The 20,339-nt window shown below is 40.3% G+C and overlaps 1 protein-coding gene across 2 annotated transcripts in view; it reads right to left on the bottom strand.

Moving 5' to 3' along the window:
- npas3 (neuronal PAS domain protein 3) overlaps positions 1-20,339 on the bottom strand; it is a 159,837-nt gene that overhangs the window by 22,858 nt on the left and 116,640 nt on the right. For both annotated transcript variants that reach the window (XM_077620285.1, XM_077620286.1), the window contains exons 5-6: positions 18,387-18,476; positions 4,088-4,268 (exon numbers count right to left, since the gene is read on the bottom strand). In XM_077620285.1, the coding sequence (XP_077476411.1) occupies positions 4,088-4,268; positions 18,387-18,476 (271 nt within the window). The remainder of the gene's footprint in view (positions 1-4,087; positions 4,269-18,386; positions 18,477-20,339) is intronic.

The following is a 20,339-nucleotide window of genomic DNA, read 5'->3' as shown; positions in this document are numbered from 1 at the left end:
AACCCTTAGGTGCCATGGTGATTATGTGTATTGGGTGGTGAGCTCAAATTGACAGAAGAAAAAATTCCAAGCGTGAGAGAGCACAAACAAATGAAAGCAAAGGCTGGTCATGAAGTTACACTCATTATTGGTCGATACTAATTCATTCATTCATTTTCCATACCGCTAATCCTCATTGCGAGGGGTACTGAAGCCCATCCCAGCCAACAACGGGCACCAGGCGGGGGACAGACTGGATTGGTGGCCAGCCAATCGCATGGCATAAGGAGAGAAACAACCATTCATGCTCACACTCAATCCCAGGGAAAATTTAGTGTCAAACCATCCTATCACGATTTTGGGATGTGATAGGAAACCGGAGTACCCGTAGAAAACCCATGCAAACTTCACACAGGAATCTCCGAATTTGGGATTGAACCCTAATCTCAAAACTGTGAGGCTGATGCTCAAACCACATTCACACTGGGCCGCCCCTATTTGGTCAATATTCATCAACTAATAGTAGGAACACGTAGGCAGAAATTCAGATTCACCATACTTCCTAGGATGAATATTTTACACTACAGACGGCGTTCACTTCAAAGTTTCAACCACAAAAGTCAATGATTCTCCACGACGTTGGTTAAAATGTGTCTGAAACTGTGTAGTCTGAGTTAGGCATTAACAAAATGAAGTTTGATGAACATCATTATGAATAAAACTACAAGGAAATGCACAGGAAGTCAACCATTTTAGTTTACAGTTAAATCTGTCCTCAAGACTTCAATTCTTACCAAATTTGAATAGCTTACCTGACACTCGGAACATTTTAAATTACAAAAAAATATACCTTATCATGAACATGGCTAATAGTAGCACACCGAGGTAAGTCATGTCTCATTTGACAAAGATCAGAAGGAGTCAGGTAGAAGGAGACATAGCATGATGAACAATTTTTAGTTCACAATTAGTTATTGGGGCATTTTGTTAGGGTGGGGGGACGTTTTCTTTCTGGTGACAAGTGTCGGGCAACTTGAGCTGTGAGATGTTTGCACAAAGTCAAAGAGAAAAAAGTGAAAAATGTGGAATTCCAATTAATAAAGCCCCCCTCTTCCCTCGTGTCTCCCCAGCCGTCAAGCAGCAGCAATGAGCTGCGAATAAATGTGCGGCAGATGTAATTAGCGCAGCGTCTCGGCGGACCGCCACAGCCAGCGAGGCAATCTGCGGCATGTTTGAACGTCCTGATGAAGTGACGTCCTCCGCCCAGATCAAGTCACTTTGTTTAATTTACAAATGGATTTCACTCTAATTCTCAAATTATCGTCAGCAGCGTGAGAAGCTTTGCCAGGTGAAAAGTCGTCCACGTGCCGCAGCTGGAACGCTTGCGGAATGCTAATGGTGTGCTGTTGCTTTGGACTGGAATTAGTTTCTTGGGGTATTTTCACAGTCAGGGTGCAAAGATGTCAGGAGGGAATGCCGCTACTTCACAACATGTGTATATATATATATATATATATATATATATATATATATATATACATATACACGTAAAAGGACTTTACCATTGAAGCATAACATAATTTTATGTGTAGATATATAAGCCGCCCCTGTGTATAAGCAGCACCCTTAAAATTGCCTTAAAATTGTTGAATTTTACAATTTCTCACGTATAAGTCGCCCCCTGATTCACAATTTTCACCTCCATATTTATGGTTTTAATACGGAGTACAAATGTGTTACTTTGAAGGGAAAATCTTAAGAACGGACATTTGGTCGAAAGACGTTTGGTAGAACGGACGTTTGGTAGAACGGACGTTTGGTAGAGCGGACGTTTGGTCGCCGGGTTTGCTCGCTGTCAAATTATGACAGCGAGTTCACTGTTGATATTTTGATATTAGATATTTAGATATTAAACTCGCTCTCTCGCTCTCTCACTCTCTCACTCTCTCACTCTCTCACTCTCTCACGATTATAATTTTGAGATCTGGTTTCAACAGTAACAACCCGGCGACCAAACGTCCGTTCTACCAAACGTCCGTTCTACCAAATGTCCGGTCGACCAAACGTCCGATCGACCAAACGTCCGGTCGACCAAACGTCCGGTCGACCAAACGTCCGGTCGACCAAACGTCCGGTCGACCAAACGTCCGGTCGACCAAACGTCCGGTCGACCAAACGTCCGGTCGACCAAACGTCCGGTCGACCAAACGTCCGGTCGACCAAACGTCTGGGGACCAAACGTCCGGGGACCACAACGTCCAGGGACCACAACGTCCGGGGACCAAACGTCTTTCGACGAAACGTCCGAGTACCAATCAAAAGGGTCAATATCATATCAACATCAGGAAGTTAGTAATTCATCCAGTAATGGTTGTTTTCTTACTGCAAAACAGAAAATACCCAACAAATTGTAAATGTTAATTTGCCAACATCTACTGGTGAAAAGGATTGTAGCAACGCTCTAAGTCTTATGCGCATATAAACCATACCCTTGATTCAGTATTCATTTTTTTAGTTACAAATACGGCTTAAATGCGAGAAAATACGGTAATTTTAAAATGAGTGTCTAAACAAAACATAACACGATTACCAAATTGCTTTAAAGATTAATTGATTTTTGAGCTTAATTAAGAGCCAATACGGGGAGCGTAACGTTAAAGGTGAATGAATTACAGATCTGCTAAACAAAAGAAAAACATTTGCACTATAAGTATTTAAATTGGTTTGTTTACTTTCTTCCAAGAATTTCACTTTTCAAGTTATTATAGTTGGGTCTTTTCTTTGCATTTCTGAAAAATCTTGTGGCTGTAATTTGAATATTCGATATTCTGATTGGCTGTTGGTGGAGTACTCGGTCTGTGTTGGGAAGGATTTGGGTGTTAGAAAGGAGTGTAGTGACCTTGACGCATTGCAGAATCACGAACTACAAAGTTCTTCATTAGCACCAGTGTTGTTTTGGGCAACCCTTTTAATTTTCGTCTTACACTGACTTGTCAAAAGCTACCTTTGAATAAAGTGAAATACTGAATTGACTGAATAAACTTTCACTTGCTGCTTCAGATAAGTCGTAGTGTTGTTACCTAGTTTGCATTCTGTTCTCATTTCGGTCTGATTAGATTTAAAATATGACTATATATCCTTGCGCAGTTTCCAACTACCAAGCATGCCTGCTGCCATTGTTATTCACCAGTCACGTTGCATGACTAACACGGCCAAACACGTTGAGGATGCAGATTGACAAACTACACGTACAATAAACAAATATCATGCATTTTAAAAATATGACAGAAACTATATAGCATTTTTGTCTCGAAAAATGACAATTGTCTTTTGTTAGAGTCAACCATGACAAGTTTTTAGCTGGTCCCTCCCTGTTAACTCATTTATTTTCTGAACGCCTATCCTCACAAGGATCTCGAGGGGTGCTGGAGCCTATCCCAGCTGACTGCGGGCCACAGGCAGGGGAAACCCTGAATTGGTGTCGAGCCAATCGCAGGGCACAAGGAGACGGGCAATCATTCATGTTTACGCTCGACCACAGAACTGTGAGGCCGACATGCTAATTGACCACCGGGGCACTGTTAAGTAATCATCATGAAAAAATTGTTTTGATAACAAAGATTTTTGTTATTGTCATCGTTAACAAAAACATGATTTGCACCAAGCTTCGCTATTTCATTCATTCATCTTCCATACTGCGTATCCTCGTAAGATTTGTGGGGGTTGCAGACTACAATGGTTTTAGTTGTTGTTGGGTTTTTTCTCCAAGATGTTAACGGAAAATAGTTAAGTTGTGAAAGAAATTGGAAAGAGATAAAGACCACAGATATTAACATCTTTTTTTTTGTCAATTTTAGTAATCAGACACAGAAGAAGCTGCGCAATAGATGAGTAGTCTATTCTGTTGTTTGAATCCTAATATTTTCTTCAAGAATCCTTTGACTAAGAGACAAATGATTTCGTAAGTAGAGGTACTACTGTATTTTGATATAAAAGTATTTTAAAATATAAAATATTTGTTTTCTGTCTTTGGAGAAAACTCATTTGATGAAAAAAGAATTATGCTCCGTTACTCGTGCAAGAAATTCCGAGTGAACACTCGGGTTACCTGGCTCAGGTGTCTCTGGGTGCGACGAGGATGATGCTGATGAGGCGGCATCCTCGTTGATGGCGCCCTGGCACAGCGACGTGCCCCGGCCAGGCGGTATCTTCATGCCCAGCTGCTCGGCCATCTCCACATGGTCGCCTGGGTGGACATAGTCGAACACGCTGCTGCCCGTTAGTTCCACCTGAGGAAAAGGAGCATAAATGGAGCATTACTTAGAATGCCATACGGCCCTTAAAATTAAGACTTATTCTGGTTAGTACACCAACGTCATCTTCCACATTGAAAGGCATTACTTCCTGTAAAGTAATAAAGAAGATGAATAATTGTGTGAGTGAATGAACGAGCAAACGATAAATATTCTTTCACATTAACACATTAATCAATTTTTACAGTTTGAAAAATGAAATAATCTAACCTTGCAGATTAAGAATTTACTTAAAAGGCAACTTTAAAAAAAAAGTTATTTTTTTGTAATTCATTCATACCTCTGCTTACGAATGCCTCTAGGTACGAAATTTTCAGGTTATGAAAGCTTTTTATATGCAAATGAGTGCCATAAGAGACGGAAAAGAAATCCCCTAAAAATGGAAATGCATTTCATCATCCGTTATTTTATTTTGAAAATTGTCACCGATGCATTGATTCTCACTTTAGAACCTCACTACACTCTACTGGGCTCTCATTGGCTGTGTCACAACAACCACGATCCATGTTTCAAGATTCTGCCTTATGTACTTTAGACCGCGGTTCGTCGTCACAGAGTTATGTCTGTGTTTTTTTTGTTGAGTTTTCCAAGTGTAGATAAAGCAGCAGCTTCTGCTTTTATCATCATGCCTCCCCCCAAAAATACCAGTGGGAATGAAAATAAGTGGTCAGCGAGGAGGACAATGACGATTTGGTCGAGGGGCATAAAAACAAACTCTAGAGATAATGGAAAATTTGGAAATACAGGACGACAAGGGGGAATCAGCGAGCATTCCAACAGCAAAAATCTAAGAAATGCTTGAGAAATTTCATGAACTTTCTGTCTTTGTAGAAGACAGCCAATCGCAGGGTACAAGGAGACAAACAACCATTCACACTCACACTAATACCTAGGGGCAATTTAGAGTGTCTAATCAGCCTACCATGCATGTTTTTGGAATGTGCGAGGAAACCGGAGTACCCGCAGAAAACCCACGCAGGCCCGGGGAGAACATGCAAACTCCACACAGGTGCACTGACCAGGATTTGGCAGGTCCCCCACTGTGAGGCCTACGTGCTAACCACTCATCCACCAGGCCGCCCTTATATGATGTTAATTTAACCAAAAATAATAAAATACAGAAAAGAACAGCAACACATCTATGATTAATGTTAGACTATGAGGGGTGGATGTGAATGCTCCTTTTTCAGTGACATTGATGGTGATAGACGTCCAATCCATTTTGACTGCGAAAGTAGGTAGTGAACATTCCCTGCATGCCTCTCCCTTCGTGACCGGAAGTTTGGTCGCCGGACGTTTGGTCGCCCGGACGTTTGGTCACCCGGACGTTTGGTCGCCGGACGTTTGGTCGCCCGGGTGAATATAATTTTGAGAGCTGGTTTCAACAGTAGATATTTAGATATTAAACTCTCTCTCTCATGAATATAATTTTGAGAGCTGGTTTCAACAGTAAACTCTCTGTCATGTTGTCAAACGTCCGGCGACCAAACGTCCGGGCGACCAAACGTCCAGGCGACCAAACGTCCGGCGACCAAACGTCCGGCGACCAAACGTCCGGCGACCAAACGTCCGGCGACCAAACGTCCGGCGACCAAACGCCCGGCGACCAAACGTCTCCCTTACCCAATGAATGGGACATCCATCACCGTTATTGGCAGACAAATAAGTCAAATGAATTAAGTATTAAGAGTCACTAGTTTCTGTTTCAATTTATGGGCAAAAACATGTTCAAAACACACATCAAAAGTATACTTCACATCAATTTGCACATGTAAAATTGTCTAGTATGTGTGAGCGTGTGCAGGTTGTGTGTGTCCATGGAGACAAAGGGATTACACTCATGTAATCCTGTTATTAAGGAATTCCTTCCAGGCATCTGAGTGTGTCATAAAGTGTAGCTCCGATTACGGAAGGCGTGGCGGCAAAAACCCAGCGCATCATGGGAGTTGGCGTCCACACCGACACGGAGCCACGCTAATTGGATCGGGCGCTTGCATGTACACAAATACATGCGTGTAAACAGCCCCTAAGGGAGGTTTGCACAAATTAACAAGTATTTTATAATAAGGAAAAAGTTTGAAGGTTTTGGTCAATTTGTAGTACTTTTTAATTGTCAACGGAACATTTGCAGGGTCACTAAAACAAACGCACACTGAAAATAAAACATTGGGGCGATAATAAAATATGTTTACTTAAAAAAATATTTAGTGTTGCCATTAATCTCAATCTTTGATGGCGTTTTCATTAGGTTGGAAATCATACTCACACAAAAATACAGAAGCACAGACACGCACACACCTAGTGACGAGAGCGTAAGCGCTCTTGGTGACTTTGCAAAGACGTAATCAAATAAATGGATGTGTGCTGGCAGCACAAAATTAATGAGGACATTAAACATGAGCTAAGTGGGCTAATATTCAGAGTTTGACGGCGCATAATTAGACGCCGGTCGCTAACGAGCCGGCCGCTGACGACACTGAGCCCGCTCAGAGAACATTCAAGGAAAGCCGTGAACGTGCACTGAGATTAAGAACATCCCACCATAGTCTGTCTCGTCACCCTGGAAACCACACACCCGGGTTCTCTCATTAAATTAATGTTAAGTCGTTTTTTACAGCCCCTGATGGCAATTTCTCTCATCGACCAAAAGTTCGGTGGGATTCGCTATCACAATGGGATGCCAAAAAAAAAATCTTAAGGACCCATTTTCCAAGTTGAACAGGAAGTCAAACATTTTGGTTTGAAGCAACCTATTTAGTTTTTAAATTCAATTAGAAAAAAAATAGTAGAAAAAGAAGTGATCAGCATGGAATTTATCATAACAGGATAGACTAGGAAGTTTCAAAGACCCATTGGTTTGAAATCTTCCATTTCTGTCTTAAATTCTGTGAAAACGGTGCAAAAAAAGCTTCAAAAAACAACAACAAGAATAGCACACAATGGCAGTTTCATTCACCAATATAAAATTTGGTGGGCACACCTATCAAAACAAGGTAGAAGGAAGTCTCAAAGACCATAACCCTAAATTGAACAGGAGGTTGGCCATTTTGCATTGTAGCATACCATTTCAGGGTTAAATTCCTTCAATTATGTGATAAGAAAGGCTGCCTGACCCCGGTTTCATGAACATGTCATCACTGGACTGTCATCAAGAACTCATGTCCCAAAATGAACCAGATGTCCACCATTTTAGTTTGAACTCAACCTATTTCAGCCTGAAAGTCCTTAAAAGTGCCAAGGTTGAAAAAATAAAAAATAAAAACTTGCCTAGACTTTAGTTTTACACACCATGATATTTGGTGGACATGTCTGTCGAAATAAAATAAAAAATAGTCTCAAAGTCCTGTGCACCAAATTGAACATTCATTTCTGAATGAAACAGCTGTTTTCAAGTCAAAATTTCAGGAAAGATGTGCCAAGAAAGGTTTCAATCAAAAAACAGATTGGCATATATGCATATATTTTTAAATACAACCTACAGCATCAGTTTCACTCAACAACAAGAAACTTGGTGGACATGGCTATCATAACTGGATGTACCAAAAGTCTCAAGGAGCTGTGGCCTAAAAACAACAGCCCACTTTGTGCCTAAATTCTTTAAAAATTGTGCCAAGAATAAAAAAAAGTCACCCCTTGACATTTGCTTCAGTTAAAAGCACACAAAAAGCCCCACACTGACAATTAAACATTAAGCTGGCAATTTTGATCTAAAGCATCCATATTGAAAAACACAAGGATTGTTTTTCATATTAAAATTATAGGAGCGCACCAGTTTGGGGGGCTGTTCCTTTCCGCTAAAGTGTATGTTTGCATGCGTATTTTGACAACGCAAGTGTGTTATCAGCCGGATGGATGAGTATGAATTTCTTTTGACACACACACACATGCACACACACACAAACACAAACACGTGTGCACTCTAGGTAAGTAGGCACTCAGCTTGTCAGCCGCTCAAAAGATGACAAATGAACCCGCCAATATGAACTGTTTCTACTGCCTTGTGTGTGCAGGGGTGTGTGTGTGTGTGTGTGTGTGTGTGTGTGTGTCAGCTGAGTGTGATAGAATGTGATGTATTAAACCAAACAAAGCACAGGATGCTAAAAACAATCATGTCACATGGACCATGAAGGAGGTACAATGCAATACACACAAACACAGCCAGAGTCGAAGACATTTTGCAGGAAGAGAGCAGCAAGTTTGTCTGCAGCAGGATCAACATTTCAACATACCTCACTAACTCTTCAGTGTGTGTGAGGAGTCCCAGAGGAACAGGAAGTGTGCGATCAATATGTGGTCTTACACACTTGTGTGTCTGTGGCACAAATCATAAAGCTTCTTCAACCTGCTGACGCGTCCACACGCACACACTCATCAGTCACACGCTTCATGCTTATCTGATCAGTCCTTGACAATACATTAAAAGTAAAGACGTCCCACGAAATGCTCGATCCCCACCGTGCATTATGGGAAAGTGATAAGCTCACACAATGGAGGCTCTCGTGTCCTCATGTTAATATCAACATGAGACGGACGACACTGGCAATGTGAGAGATAATGGTTTGTGAACTGGCAAAGTTTATTTATTTTATTTTTTTAAGATAAAAGATGCAGTGCTGGCGAACAATTGCTATTATTTTTAGCCTCTGCGTCCAATTGGATTAGGCATATTTCACTCGCAATTTGAACTGAAACATGATCATTGATTGTTTAATGGTGTGCAAAGAACTTGCAATTCTCTCCAGTAATTACTTCCATTCATTTTAATTCATTCATTTTCTGAACAGTTTATCCTCACAAGGGTGGCGGGGGATGCTGGAGCCAATCCCAGCTGACTTCACGAGGCAGGGGACACCCCAAATTGGTTGCCAGCCAATCGCAGGGCACAAGGAGACAGACAACCATCCACACTCACACTCAAACCTAGGGGACATTTAGAGTGTTCAATCAGGCTACAATGCATGTCTTGTGGGAGAAAACCAGAGTACCTGGAAAAAACCCACACAAGCCCAGGGAGAACATGCAAACTCCACTCAGGTGGATCCGTGTGCGGTCGTTTGGTCGCCGGTCTTTTGGTCGCCGTCTTTTGGTCGCCAGTCTTTTGGTCGCCCATACAAGTTCTCCAACAAAACACAATAAAAGTACGGGAAATTTGGAGCTTTTCTTTGCCTAATAATTTATAGGGCATTAAGTATGACTAAATAATAATTCACAGTCTGTATTTAGGGAATTTGAGCAACGATTTAAATGCTAATTATCAATAACCTTCCGGGCGACCAAAAGACCGGCGACCAAATGACCGAGTACCGGTGGATCGACCTGGTATGGAACCCTCGAGCTTAATAATATATACAATGTATATAAATCATAGAAAAAAGTATTTATTTAATCATTAGTTTCCTAAACCACTTATCCCAAAAGCACATTATTAGGGTCAATATCAATAGGAAGTTAATATGCCTGTCTTTGTAAATGAAAAATATCAAATTATTAAATTTGAAAAAAGAAATAAGTCTATATTGATAGAACCTGTTGCCTTCTAATGACAGAAATTAAAATTTACTTACCAGAAGTTTAAGATGTTGTGGCAGCCATATTGCTTCTAATGTCAACATATCTAAATTCTTTCGATGGTTTATATTACTGCAATAGTTGTCACTTACGAACAAGAAATAAAACGAAAAGAAAATCAAAGTGGAATTTAGTTTTATCTCAAAGTCAAGGCTACTCACGTCTGGCCAGTCAGAGCACGTTTAACTAGGTAAGATGACAGCACCCTAGGTAAAATGGCGGCCCTAGGTAAGATGGCGACGCCCTGAGTGAGCAGTGACAGGCACAAGTGAGTTTTTTTCTTGAATTTCATTCATAGACGTAAAAAATAATTTTGTTTAGCCTTTTATATATTTATCTTTTCTCTATTTTGAAATAAATGACCATTGTCTTGTGTCATCGCGTTGTGGCGCCTTGGCGTCATGACATCATGGCATCATGACGTTATGGTGTTGAGGCGTTGTCAACTTGCAGTTTCGTGCATGTCGATTCAGTCATTTTTTGTCTGACAAAAGCGGCTTATATCTGAGTAAATACAGTATGTCTTGAAACGATAAATCGACAAAATAGTGGAAAGTGGATTAATTTGAAAGTCAATTAGTTGTCGATTACTCACCTTGAGGTTCCAATGGATTGGATCTATCACTCTAAATAGCGCTCATTTACGAATGTAAAAAAAGACATTCCGAAGAAGCTCGATGGTTATCATTACTGTTTTGCTTCTAGAGAGTTCTAGAGAAAATATTTGATTCTCACCGTTAGAGAAGGATTCGAGAACGTATGGAATATTTAAACGCAGTTTGGCAAAATCTTTTTTTTTTCTTAAAGCTTGCCTCGCCTCTTCAAGAACACAAAACCACACCTGACGCATGCACATGCACACACACCTGAAGGACACGAGTGACCTCCTCCAGGGCTTTTTATTCAAATGTGCTCAGTGTCTCCAGGGAGCGCCGTTGACCTTCCGCTGAGCATCGATCCGGCGTGTCAATAAAAATGATCGCCTTCATTTGCATCAAATTGAGTTCATTAGCATTTGCTGTCTGCGCCGCTTCATATTCTGACAGGCCATCGCTCGATTGGCCGGAGCTCAAAGGCCCCGCCCCCTAGCTGTCACTCTTTGTCAAGAGCGGATGACCTTGAATGACCTTCAACTTTAGGAATAGATGCGGGTCATCGATTTCGTCGTCCGTCAGGTGGCAAGTGAACACACATGCACGCAAGCACACACTGGGGAATCACAACTGCCCAACAGAAAGCTCACCATCATGTACGGGGGATATCACCCTAAATCCAGCACGCCGATTCTGTCAACTGATTCGGTGCAGGCACTGTGGGATCAATTCCCACTCGGTAACGTTCTGATTTGGAGTGTGAATGGTTGTCTGTCTCTATATGTGCCCTGCGACTGACTGGAAACCAATCTAGGGTGTAGTTCAGGGGTCGGGAACCTTTTTGACCAAGAGAGCCACAAACAATTCATATTTTCCAATGTTATTCCTTGTGAGCCATACTACGAATTTAAAAGTCAAAATACATACATGCAAACAAGTGTTTTTCAATTTTTTTTAGTAATTTCACCACTTTTAAAGTGGAAAAAACTGAATATTTTTTTAAAGATTCTCATGCTGTTGCTAATCAAAGAGAGGATGCATTCCAGAAGAGTCTACTGCAAAAAAAAATGAAGATTAAAGCAGTTCTAAATGTAATATCTCAGTTATGTCAACAGCGATTTCCATATTTTAGCTCACAGGTTGGCAAAGAGCCAGATGCACCCATCCAAAGAGCCACATGTGGCTCCCGAGCCATAGGTTCCCTACCCCTGGTGTAGTTGTTCAGAATTCCATTGCCTCAAATGCACATTTACAGCTGACATTTTAAGCCCAGACTAATATAATATAAATACTATATGATTAATATACAAAGTGTTTGATTGATTCATTGCAAATAATTCATGGTTCTTAGTCAATTCTCCTCAAATGTCCTTTGGGGTAACACAAATATAAATAAATCTAGCAAAGAAAGTTTATGAAAAAATTCTTCAAGTAGTTTTAAAATCACATTCTGTGGTTTGACATTGCTGAGGTCAAACTTGAAACATTTTCAACTTTCAGGAGTGAATCCAACTGAAACAAATGACTTTTTTTTTTAAAAGACTTCTTTTTCAAAGAAAAATTGAAACGTACGGCGTATCCGTCAAGGTCACGCGGCCGCCTCACCTCAGCGGCATGTGAAATGTATGAGAAAGCGCCAGCGCGCACAAAAAGCACCGTCCCGACACGTCTGAGCAGCGAGTGGGTCGGGGGGGCGGGGTCGGAGTTCCGCCCGCCACTGCCCTTTGTGATATGTGAGCGTTTTCCCAGACGATTTTTCAAGCGAGTGTCTTGATTTGGACTCTAAAAGAACGAAATTCACACCTTAAATACACGAGCGCTCAACTATGAACTCTGACACGCGAGCTACACTTAATTTCAATGGCCAGCGTCCACATACGCACCCTGATTCCTATTCGGTGGCAGTTGTTAAAGCTCTGATTTCATTGTAATGACACACGAGCTCAGCAGTCATAAAATATGAATGGGGACAGACAGCGTGTGCATGTGCGTGCGTGAGAAGCTTCACCAGGGAGGCTCAATTAAGTGTGACCTTCCTCGTCTCTGCCTCATCATCCTCAGCTTCCTCATCCGTCTACCGCCATGCCCCCGCGCCACCTCATGTAAATGTACAGCCTCCTGTCCCCGACACGCAGGACTGTGAAGGAATATTTATTTTTTAAAAAGGGACAAAGTTTCAATACCAAAAAAGGGGGAAAATTTGATAGTTTTGGTTTATTTATGTGTCTTTTTGGAGATCTACGTATGTCTTGGTTTAACTTGTTGGCTGCCATTGAAGGCGACAGATGTGTTTTTGGCTGGAGGAGGCTTGCTGGCGGGCATAAACTGGCATGGCAGCCTGACCTTTGCTCATTACAAAATACATGGCAAGCATTTTCTGTGGTTTGGTCTGGATTTAAAAATGGATGCTAGCAGTAGGGATAAAAAGCACAGATTGTATCTGAAAGAATTACAATAAGTTAACGTAACGTATTCAGATAACGTTACATGACACTTAAACAATACGTTAAGAAAAGATCTGCAAACACAATGGATGGCCTCTAATATCAGCATATTCTGTTGAAATTTTATAAAGAGCAACATAACCCTGGACGAGTGGTTGGCACGTCAGCCTCACAGTTCTGAGATCAAGGTAATACCTTGACATAAGAAACTATAATATTTACCAACGTTCAATTCAACAAGAAGTGGATTGAATTCAAACACTACTTTCAGAGGACCAGCCCACCCTCCATTCATCGCACATCTCTAGAACAGTAATACCTGGACAAGGAGAACAGTGCCCCAACATACGAGCAATTTGAGATATAAGTAAAATTCTGAGCAAATATTTGCCTTGAGATACGAGACAAATTTTGAGATACGAGCATACGAGACAGCCAGGTGGCCGAGACGCGAGAGGCTGCTTATGATTTGAGCGCACTGTCTTTCTCGCCGCATCTCCCTCGTGCAAAGATCTCTACGAGCACTGCATTTTTGCATTTTTTCTGTGTTTTTTTGCGTTAGTCAGTGCAGAATTAAGGGAAACACAATGGGTCCAAAGCAAGCTGGTGCAATAAAGGATAGTGCGAAGAAAAGGTCTATGATGACAATCGATATTAAGCAAGAAATAATCGAAAAACATTAGAGTAGTGTACGCGCGACTGAGCTGGCTAACCAATACGTATGGAGGAAGCTTGCCTCGAAAGACGCGGTGGAATACATTACCCTCTTTGCCTTGGTTATTGCACAAGAAGGTTTAAATTTAGTGTAACGTAAGATTAAAACTTTTTTAAAGTGTGTTTATAGGAATCTAAGTTAATTTAAATTGTACTGAATAATGTATAATTTTAGTAGTAAACATCATAACCACTAGTTATTTGTTACACTGTGAGTAATAGTCAATTACAAGCAATAAAAATGTTTTTCCCTTGTAATATCTTGTTTTTGGGTGTTTTTTTTCAGAAGGTGGGAACGTATTAATTGCTATTTAGTTCATTTCTATGGGAAACGTTGATTTGAGATACGAGTAAATCGACATACAAGCTCGGTCCCAGAAGGCATTAAGCTCGTATCTCAAGGTATGACTGTATATCAATATAACATTAACACTGACACACCAATGAAGCATACCAATTAATGATTCAACCCGCACATTGTCCAGATTTCCAGTTAAATTTTCAATTCTCGCTTTGTAAAGTCCTCTTTATTTTCATTACACATTGACTGGAGCCAGAAAGGTTCAACGGTTGAGCTCATTGCTTCAGATATCGACTAAACCGAAACACCACCTACGTCGCTACCAGATTGCGACCTAAACAGCAATGGCAACTTACATTACATGTTTCTGGTATTATATTGAACTGAAATTCATTTTCAAAAGTTGTTTAGTATAGAAGAATTAGTCTAACATCAGAGTATAAATCGCACCCATGGCCAAACTACAAAAAAAAAATCTGCGACTGAAAGTCCAGAAAAGTCCATTTTATGGCATTTGGAAACTAAGAATAATGTTATTTTGGTTACAAAAATAGTAACCTTTCTTAACCAGAGTTAAGGGTTTAGTTTGGATAATATTCAAGAGATGTATTTGAAAAATTGGGAAGAGTAAGAATAATAGATTCAAAATAAGAATAAACAGTGTTTTACCCAATAATACTCTAAAATCTAAGCTTTCTGGACTTAAAAAAATGTTATGTACATATACTTTATTTAAAAAAAATCAAATTAAATCTATATTCACAAAAAAAATCCAGTCAAAGAAATATTTTCCCTATCCATCAACTAAGTGTAATTTTATCTGACAGGGGAAAATAACAATCCAAAACTGCTGTTTATGTCAGTTTTTGGCAGTCTGTGTATACTGTAAATGTGTTTTACCGTCTGTGTATATTTGTGTCACGGTGTGTGTGTGTGTGGGTGGAGGGGAGAGGTTAGTGTGTGTGTTTATATATGTTTGTATGTAAATATACTTATACACACATGCACACTCGGAACAAGCCGCCAAGTTGTGTCGCTACAGAAGAAGTGATAAGTTCCTCTCCATCCATGTCACGTCAGGTGTTCCAAACTGAACGAGACGTGGGCGCGCGCAGATACAATGGCGACCAATCAGTTTAATAAATTAAAGAGGATGGCTCGTCTCTTCCCAGCACCCCGCCTCCCCAGTCGTTTTGCTCCCTGGATTAATTCCACCTTCAGCATTGATTGATGATGTCTATCAAATAATTGATTAATTGTCACATGGGTCCCCGAAGCAGGCAAACGTTATCTTGTTCTTTGGCTTTTATCGTGCATTATGAACGTCGCTTGGCAGGGTGTGCTCGGTGTGTGATTAGCGTGTCTTTGGCGTGTTGGCGTGTGGCCTTTAATCACACACAAACCTCCGCATTCTCCATCTTGTTCTTGTCGCTAATTATTCCACAACTTGATGGAGAAATTGTGGTATTAAGAGATTTTGAGAGGAAAAAATGGCTTTCTGCAAGATGATGAGCCATCTGTCAAATGTATTGAATGTGAACTTTATGCACCAGAAGATGAAATTAAAATAGGTCGATAGGGAGTCATTAAAATAGTAGTCCAGTCAGCATGTTTAGATGTTTTGAAAATGCCCTTCATAATATATGTATGTATATGTATGTATATATATATATATGTATGTATATATGTATGAATGTATGTATGTATGTATGTATATATATATATATATATATATATATATATATATATATGTATGTATGTATATATATGTATGTTTGAAAATGGCCTTCATAATATATGTATATGTATGTATATATATGTATATATACATGTATGTATGTGTGTATATATATATATATATATATATATATGTATATATATATATGTATATGTGTATATGAATGTATATATATATGTATGTGTATATATATATATATATATAAATAAATATATACATACAGATATATACACACATATATATATATATATATATATATACATATATACATATATACATATATATATATATATATATACATATATATGTATATATATATTTTGGGGGGTGGAAATATTACTTATTACCTATTTGTTGTGTGATGTTGGAGAGCAACCAATTAATAATAATAAAAGAAGTATTGTTAAGCGCACAATAAGTGATCATTCAACACAAGTCAGGTAGTGTATAAAGAAAAGTAATTTCTAAATGGGTGGGTGACTTTGTAAATCTTAAGCATTCTTGACACAGCATCGCACTACATTTCCCTGCCGGGTGGGGGTGTGCTACTGTCCAAGAAGAAAAAAATAATGCTAATGTTGTAATTTATCAGACATAAACACTAAAACGCGAGATAAGTAAAAGACATTTTGCTTATCAGGTTTCATCAGCACTCACACTTTAAGCCGCCATTGTTGACTTCACACAATCACGTACACGCACACACGCTTAGTTCGTCAGTAATAAGTTATTAGCTCCATCAAGGTCAAAGCGCTGACCTTCAGGCATTTATTAAAGCGAGTCAGTAGAGAGGGAGCCAATAGAGACGCACGGTTCGTTAACAAACTGACAACCACATGCACACGGGCCGATGAACGCAATGGTGAGCGTTGATGAGATTGTAAATGAAGCTCCTTTGTTGACAATTGTCTTTGTTGACCAAATAAGACAATTAAAGAAAACCTGATTGGACCGATTACACATGGAGAGAATGGCAACGACACAGAACATATACGTTTAGATATATAAAGAGGAAGAATTCATAGACCAGACTTGTCAAACTCATGTTTGTCGAGGGCCACATTATTTTACATCATGGTTTCCTTCTGAACACCAATGTGCCTACCAACCCATGTCACCGTGTAAATATTTAATATCCCTATGTTAATGATTAATACAGTTCTCAGCTCATGTGCATTTTTGCCAAAACCTGTGTTTAGGCGGCCTGGTGGACCGAGGGGTTAGCGCGTCGGCCTCACAGCTCTGGAGTCCTGGGTTGAAATCCAGGTCATATCTGTGTGGAGTTTGCATGTTCTCCCCGGGCCTGCGTGGGATTCCTCCGGGTACTCCGGTTTCCTCCCACATTCCAAAAACATGCATGGTAGGCTGATTGGACACTGTAAATTGACCCTGGGTATGTGAGTGTGCATGGTTGTCAGTCTCCCTGTCCCTCGCCTGTGACCCAAAGTCAGCTGGGATAGGCTCCAGCACCCCCTGCGACCCTAAAGAGGTTAAAGCGGTTAAGAAAATGAGATGAGATACCTGTATTTAAAGCGCAGGACATTGAAAAAGTCCATCCCAGTGGAAACAATGTCGTTTGATTGTGTGAAAATACAAAAAAAAATCTTCAGTTGTATAATAGTGCAGAAAACATGAATAATAGTCAGTAATACTGGAAGGAAAGACAAAATAGGCTTTGTCAGACATTTTTAAATGCCATTACTATTTTAACCAATCAAATACGAGTATCTCAGACTACCTTCCCCGTATTCGTCATGCATTGCTACCCACTTCTGCGGCTTATAGATGCATTTATGGACCAACGAAGTGAAGCAGGTAGACATATTACATAGGGAGCCAAACTAGAAAAGAGTGTACCTATGCTTATTTTCTTAGCTATGTTCATCAGTTACAAGAGCATTAAGATTTATATGCGATGTGTGCGCTTGGTGAGATTGACATCACATTTGTCACACGATGGCGGTGCTTGCACGTCGCTCGCATTGTCTTTTTCTGTTTGAACATTATTTTCTGTGGAAATAAACTCATAATTTGCATGTTGAAAATCTTTGAACAAACATGTTTGACATCAATTTTAGTAGGTCTTGTATTTTTTTGTTAGGGCAAAAAAATAATTATTTTGTAAAAAGTATACAAATCTGTAAACTACTGTTTAAAATCGCTATCTGGAAGTGTAGTGGTTCACTGGACTTTGGTGTGGGCAGGCGCGGACTCGATTCCCGCCAGCGGCGGTATGATTGTGAGTGCGAATGGCCGTTTGTCTCTCTGTTTGGCCTATGGCTGACTGGTAACCAGTCTAGGGTGTAGTCTGGCTTTCGGCCGAGGTAAACTGGGATAGACTCCAGCAACCCCCGCAACCCTTATGCGGATGCGCGGTATGGAAGATGAATGAATGAATACTGGTTAAGATGGTACAAGATGATGAAGTGTATTTGGACGATGTCAAAATTTGATTTGTGATACTATTTTCTTCCCTTTGGTCACCATTATATCAAATTTTTATTTGTACCTAATCATCTTGATAACCGGTTTCAAAATTAGAAGCCACGAAAAATGTTCAGTTCAACAACAATTCCATTTACGGTGACAAAACACTTGCAACATATCAACTTTTTAAAAGTGACAAAAATCTAAAATTGTGCTTCTTTCCACGAAAGACATGAAGTCAATGCAAATGATCTGCTTTAATGGGCCATACAAAATCATATGAGGGGTCAGGGTGTGGTATGGACTGACCTGTGAGAGTCCCAAGTAGATAGAGACAGTCTCAGAGATGTATAGGAAGCGTCCTTCCTTGTTTAGTGCAAACACGAAACCATCCAGAGACTGGAATAAAAATACACAAAAATACACATAGTCAATATTGAACATGAAAAAGAAATTGATACTGCAGCACATTACGATTAACAGTTAAAATATTCTTAGTGCTAGATAAACCCGCACTTAAAAATGAACTGTTTTTCCTTTGACTATGACGTTCCCGACTTACTATATTGTCATCAATGGTAATGACAGATGATCATTCAATCCCATCTCTGTTTCTCTCATTGGCAGTGAATGAGCTAAATTAAAAAAAAATGTGAAAGACTCATTTGAGCTGTTTCCTGCTTCTACTCTAACAAAGCATATTTATATAAAAATGAACGTGTAAATAATGTAGGGGAAACGATAAATAGGAGCAGATTTTCTTTTCTATATTGGGAGATCAGTGATCAGTTGAAAATTAAAAATAATAACATATCTTGTCTGCCAATTGTGTCTAGAGTCATTTAGGCCCATTACATTTAGTTAGTAGTCATTTATATGAACATATAAGTGCTCTTGTTGGATATTTTACTACTTAACAAAAATATTGTTAATGACCCTAACTAGGGATGAGACGGATACTCATGTCACCCGAATTCTTGTGTCCACCAAGTATCCTTTTTTCATTCCTTCATTTTCCGCACCCCTTTACACTCAGAAGGGTTGCTGGAGCCAATCCCAGCTGACTTTCGGGCACGAGGCAGGGGACACCCTGAATTGGTGGCCAGCTGATCGCAGGGCACGAGGAGACAGACAACCATCCACACTCACACTCATACCTAGGGGCATTTTAGAGTGTCCAACCAGCCTAAGAATGTCTTTGGAATGTGGGAGGAAATCAGAGTACCCGGAGGAATCCTACTCAGACCGGGGGATTTACGTTCCCCTTCGGCAGTGCTTATTGACATACGTTTTGAGAAATGTATCTAAAGACAATTGACGACTTTAATAATGTTTCCAAAATGCACAAGACAAACGTCGTCAAAGTGGGCGATCGCACGACTCCGGAACACTTTTTCAGGGTGTTTATTCCACAAAGTTGGAAAGTTTGTTTCTCCCCCGTTTTGATTTGTGCTGTTGGAATGATGGCTGCCTCCTCTTCAGCTGCCTTCTCGTTGAATTCTTCGTGTATTGCCGAGCGTTGCATTTATTCTTGCTCCTTTGAGAGTTTGTTTTGGTTTCTCTCGACCAACTCATCAACGTCCTCCGTACTGACTACAAGCGGCTTCACCTGCCCCCGCGGCACAATTTCGCCCATTGCAGGCTTTGGGTCAGGTTGAGGCTCGACTCTGAGTGCGTCGAAGGCACTGAGTGGCCACAGCTTCCTCCAAGAAAAACTTCCCGATGACGAATGACGAACGGCGGTGAAAAAAACATGAGAGAATCTTAAATCATGAAGAGTTGTTGTCGACTGCGAATCCGTCGAAGGCACTCGGCCGCAGCTTCTTCCAAGCATAAGTTTAGGCAGACAAAAAAATCAGGGGACGTCTTATACGACAGAGATTGTAAAAATCAACGATTTTAAGGCAATTTTAAGGGTACGGCTTATACGCAGAGGCGGCTAATATGCGAGAAAATACGGTACTTCAGATTAAAATCTGCTTCCGAGAATTTATTTTTACACACACTGCACAGAAGCATTCTCAGATTCCACTACTAACACATTCACAATTCAGCATTATGTGTCCACAAGTGGCCGAGAAGACATCTTTTTTCACATCACCGTCATGACAAAAAGTTTGCGTTTGTCTCGAAGACGTTGGGGCCTCGCACATGTGCGACAGCTGGCGGGCCTTGTTAATATTCATGAGCCGGACGCAACCACGGGCTCAGCAAACCAATCAGACGAGCGCGGGCGGCGGATCCCGAATCAGCTGACCTCGC

The sequence above is a fragment of the Stigmatopora argus genome, chromosome 15, assembly GCF_051989625.1.
Source record: "Stigmatopora argus isolate UIUO_Sarg chromosome 15, RoL_Sarg_1.0, whole genome shotgun sequence".
Taxonomy (NCBI): domain Eukaryota; kingdom Metazoa; phylum Chordata; class Actinopteri; order Syngnathiformes; family Syngnathidae; genus Stigmatopora; species Stigmatopora argus.
Note: the sequence above shows the minus strand (reverse complement) of the source record. Positions and strands in the feature narration are given on the sequence as shown.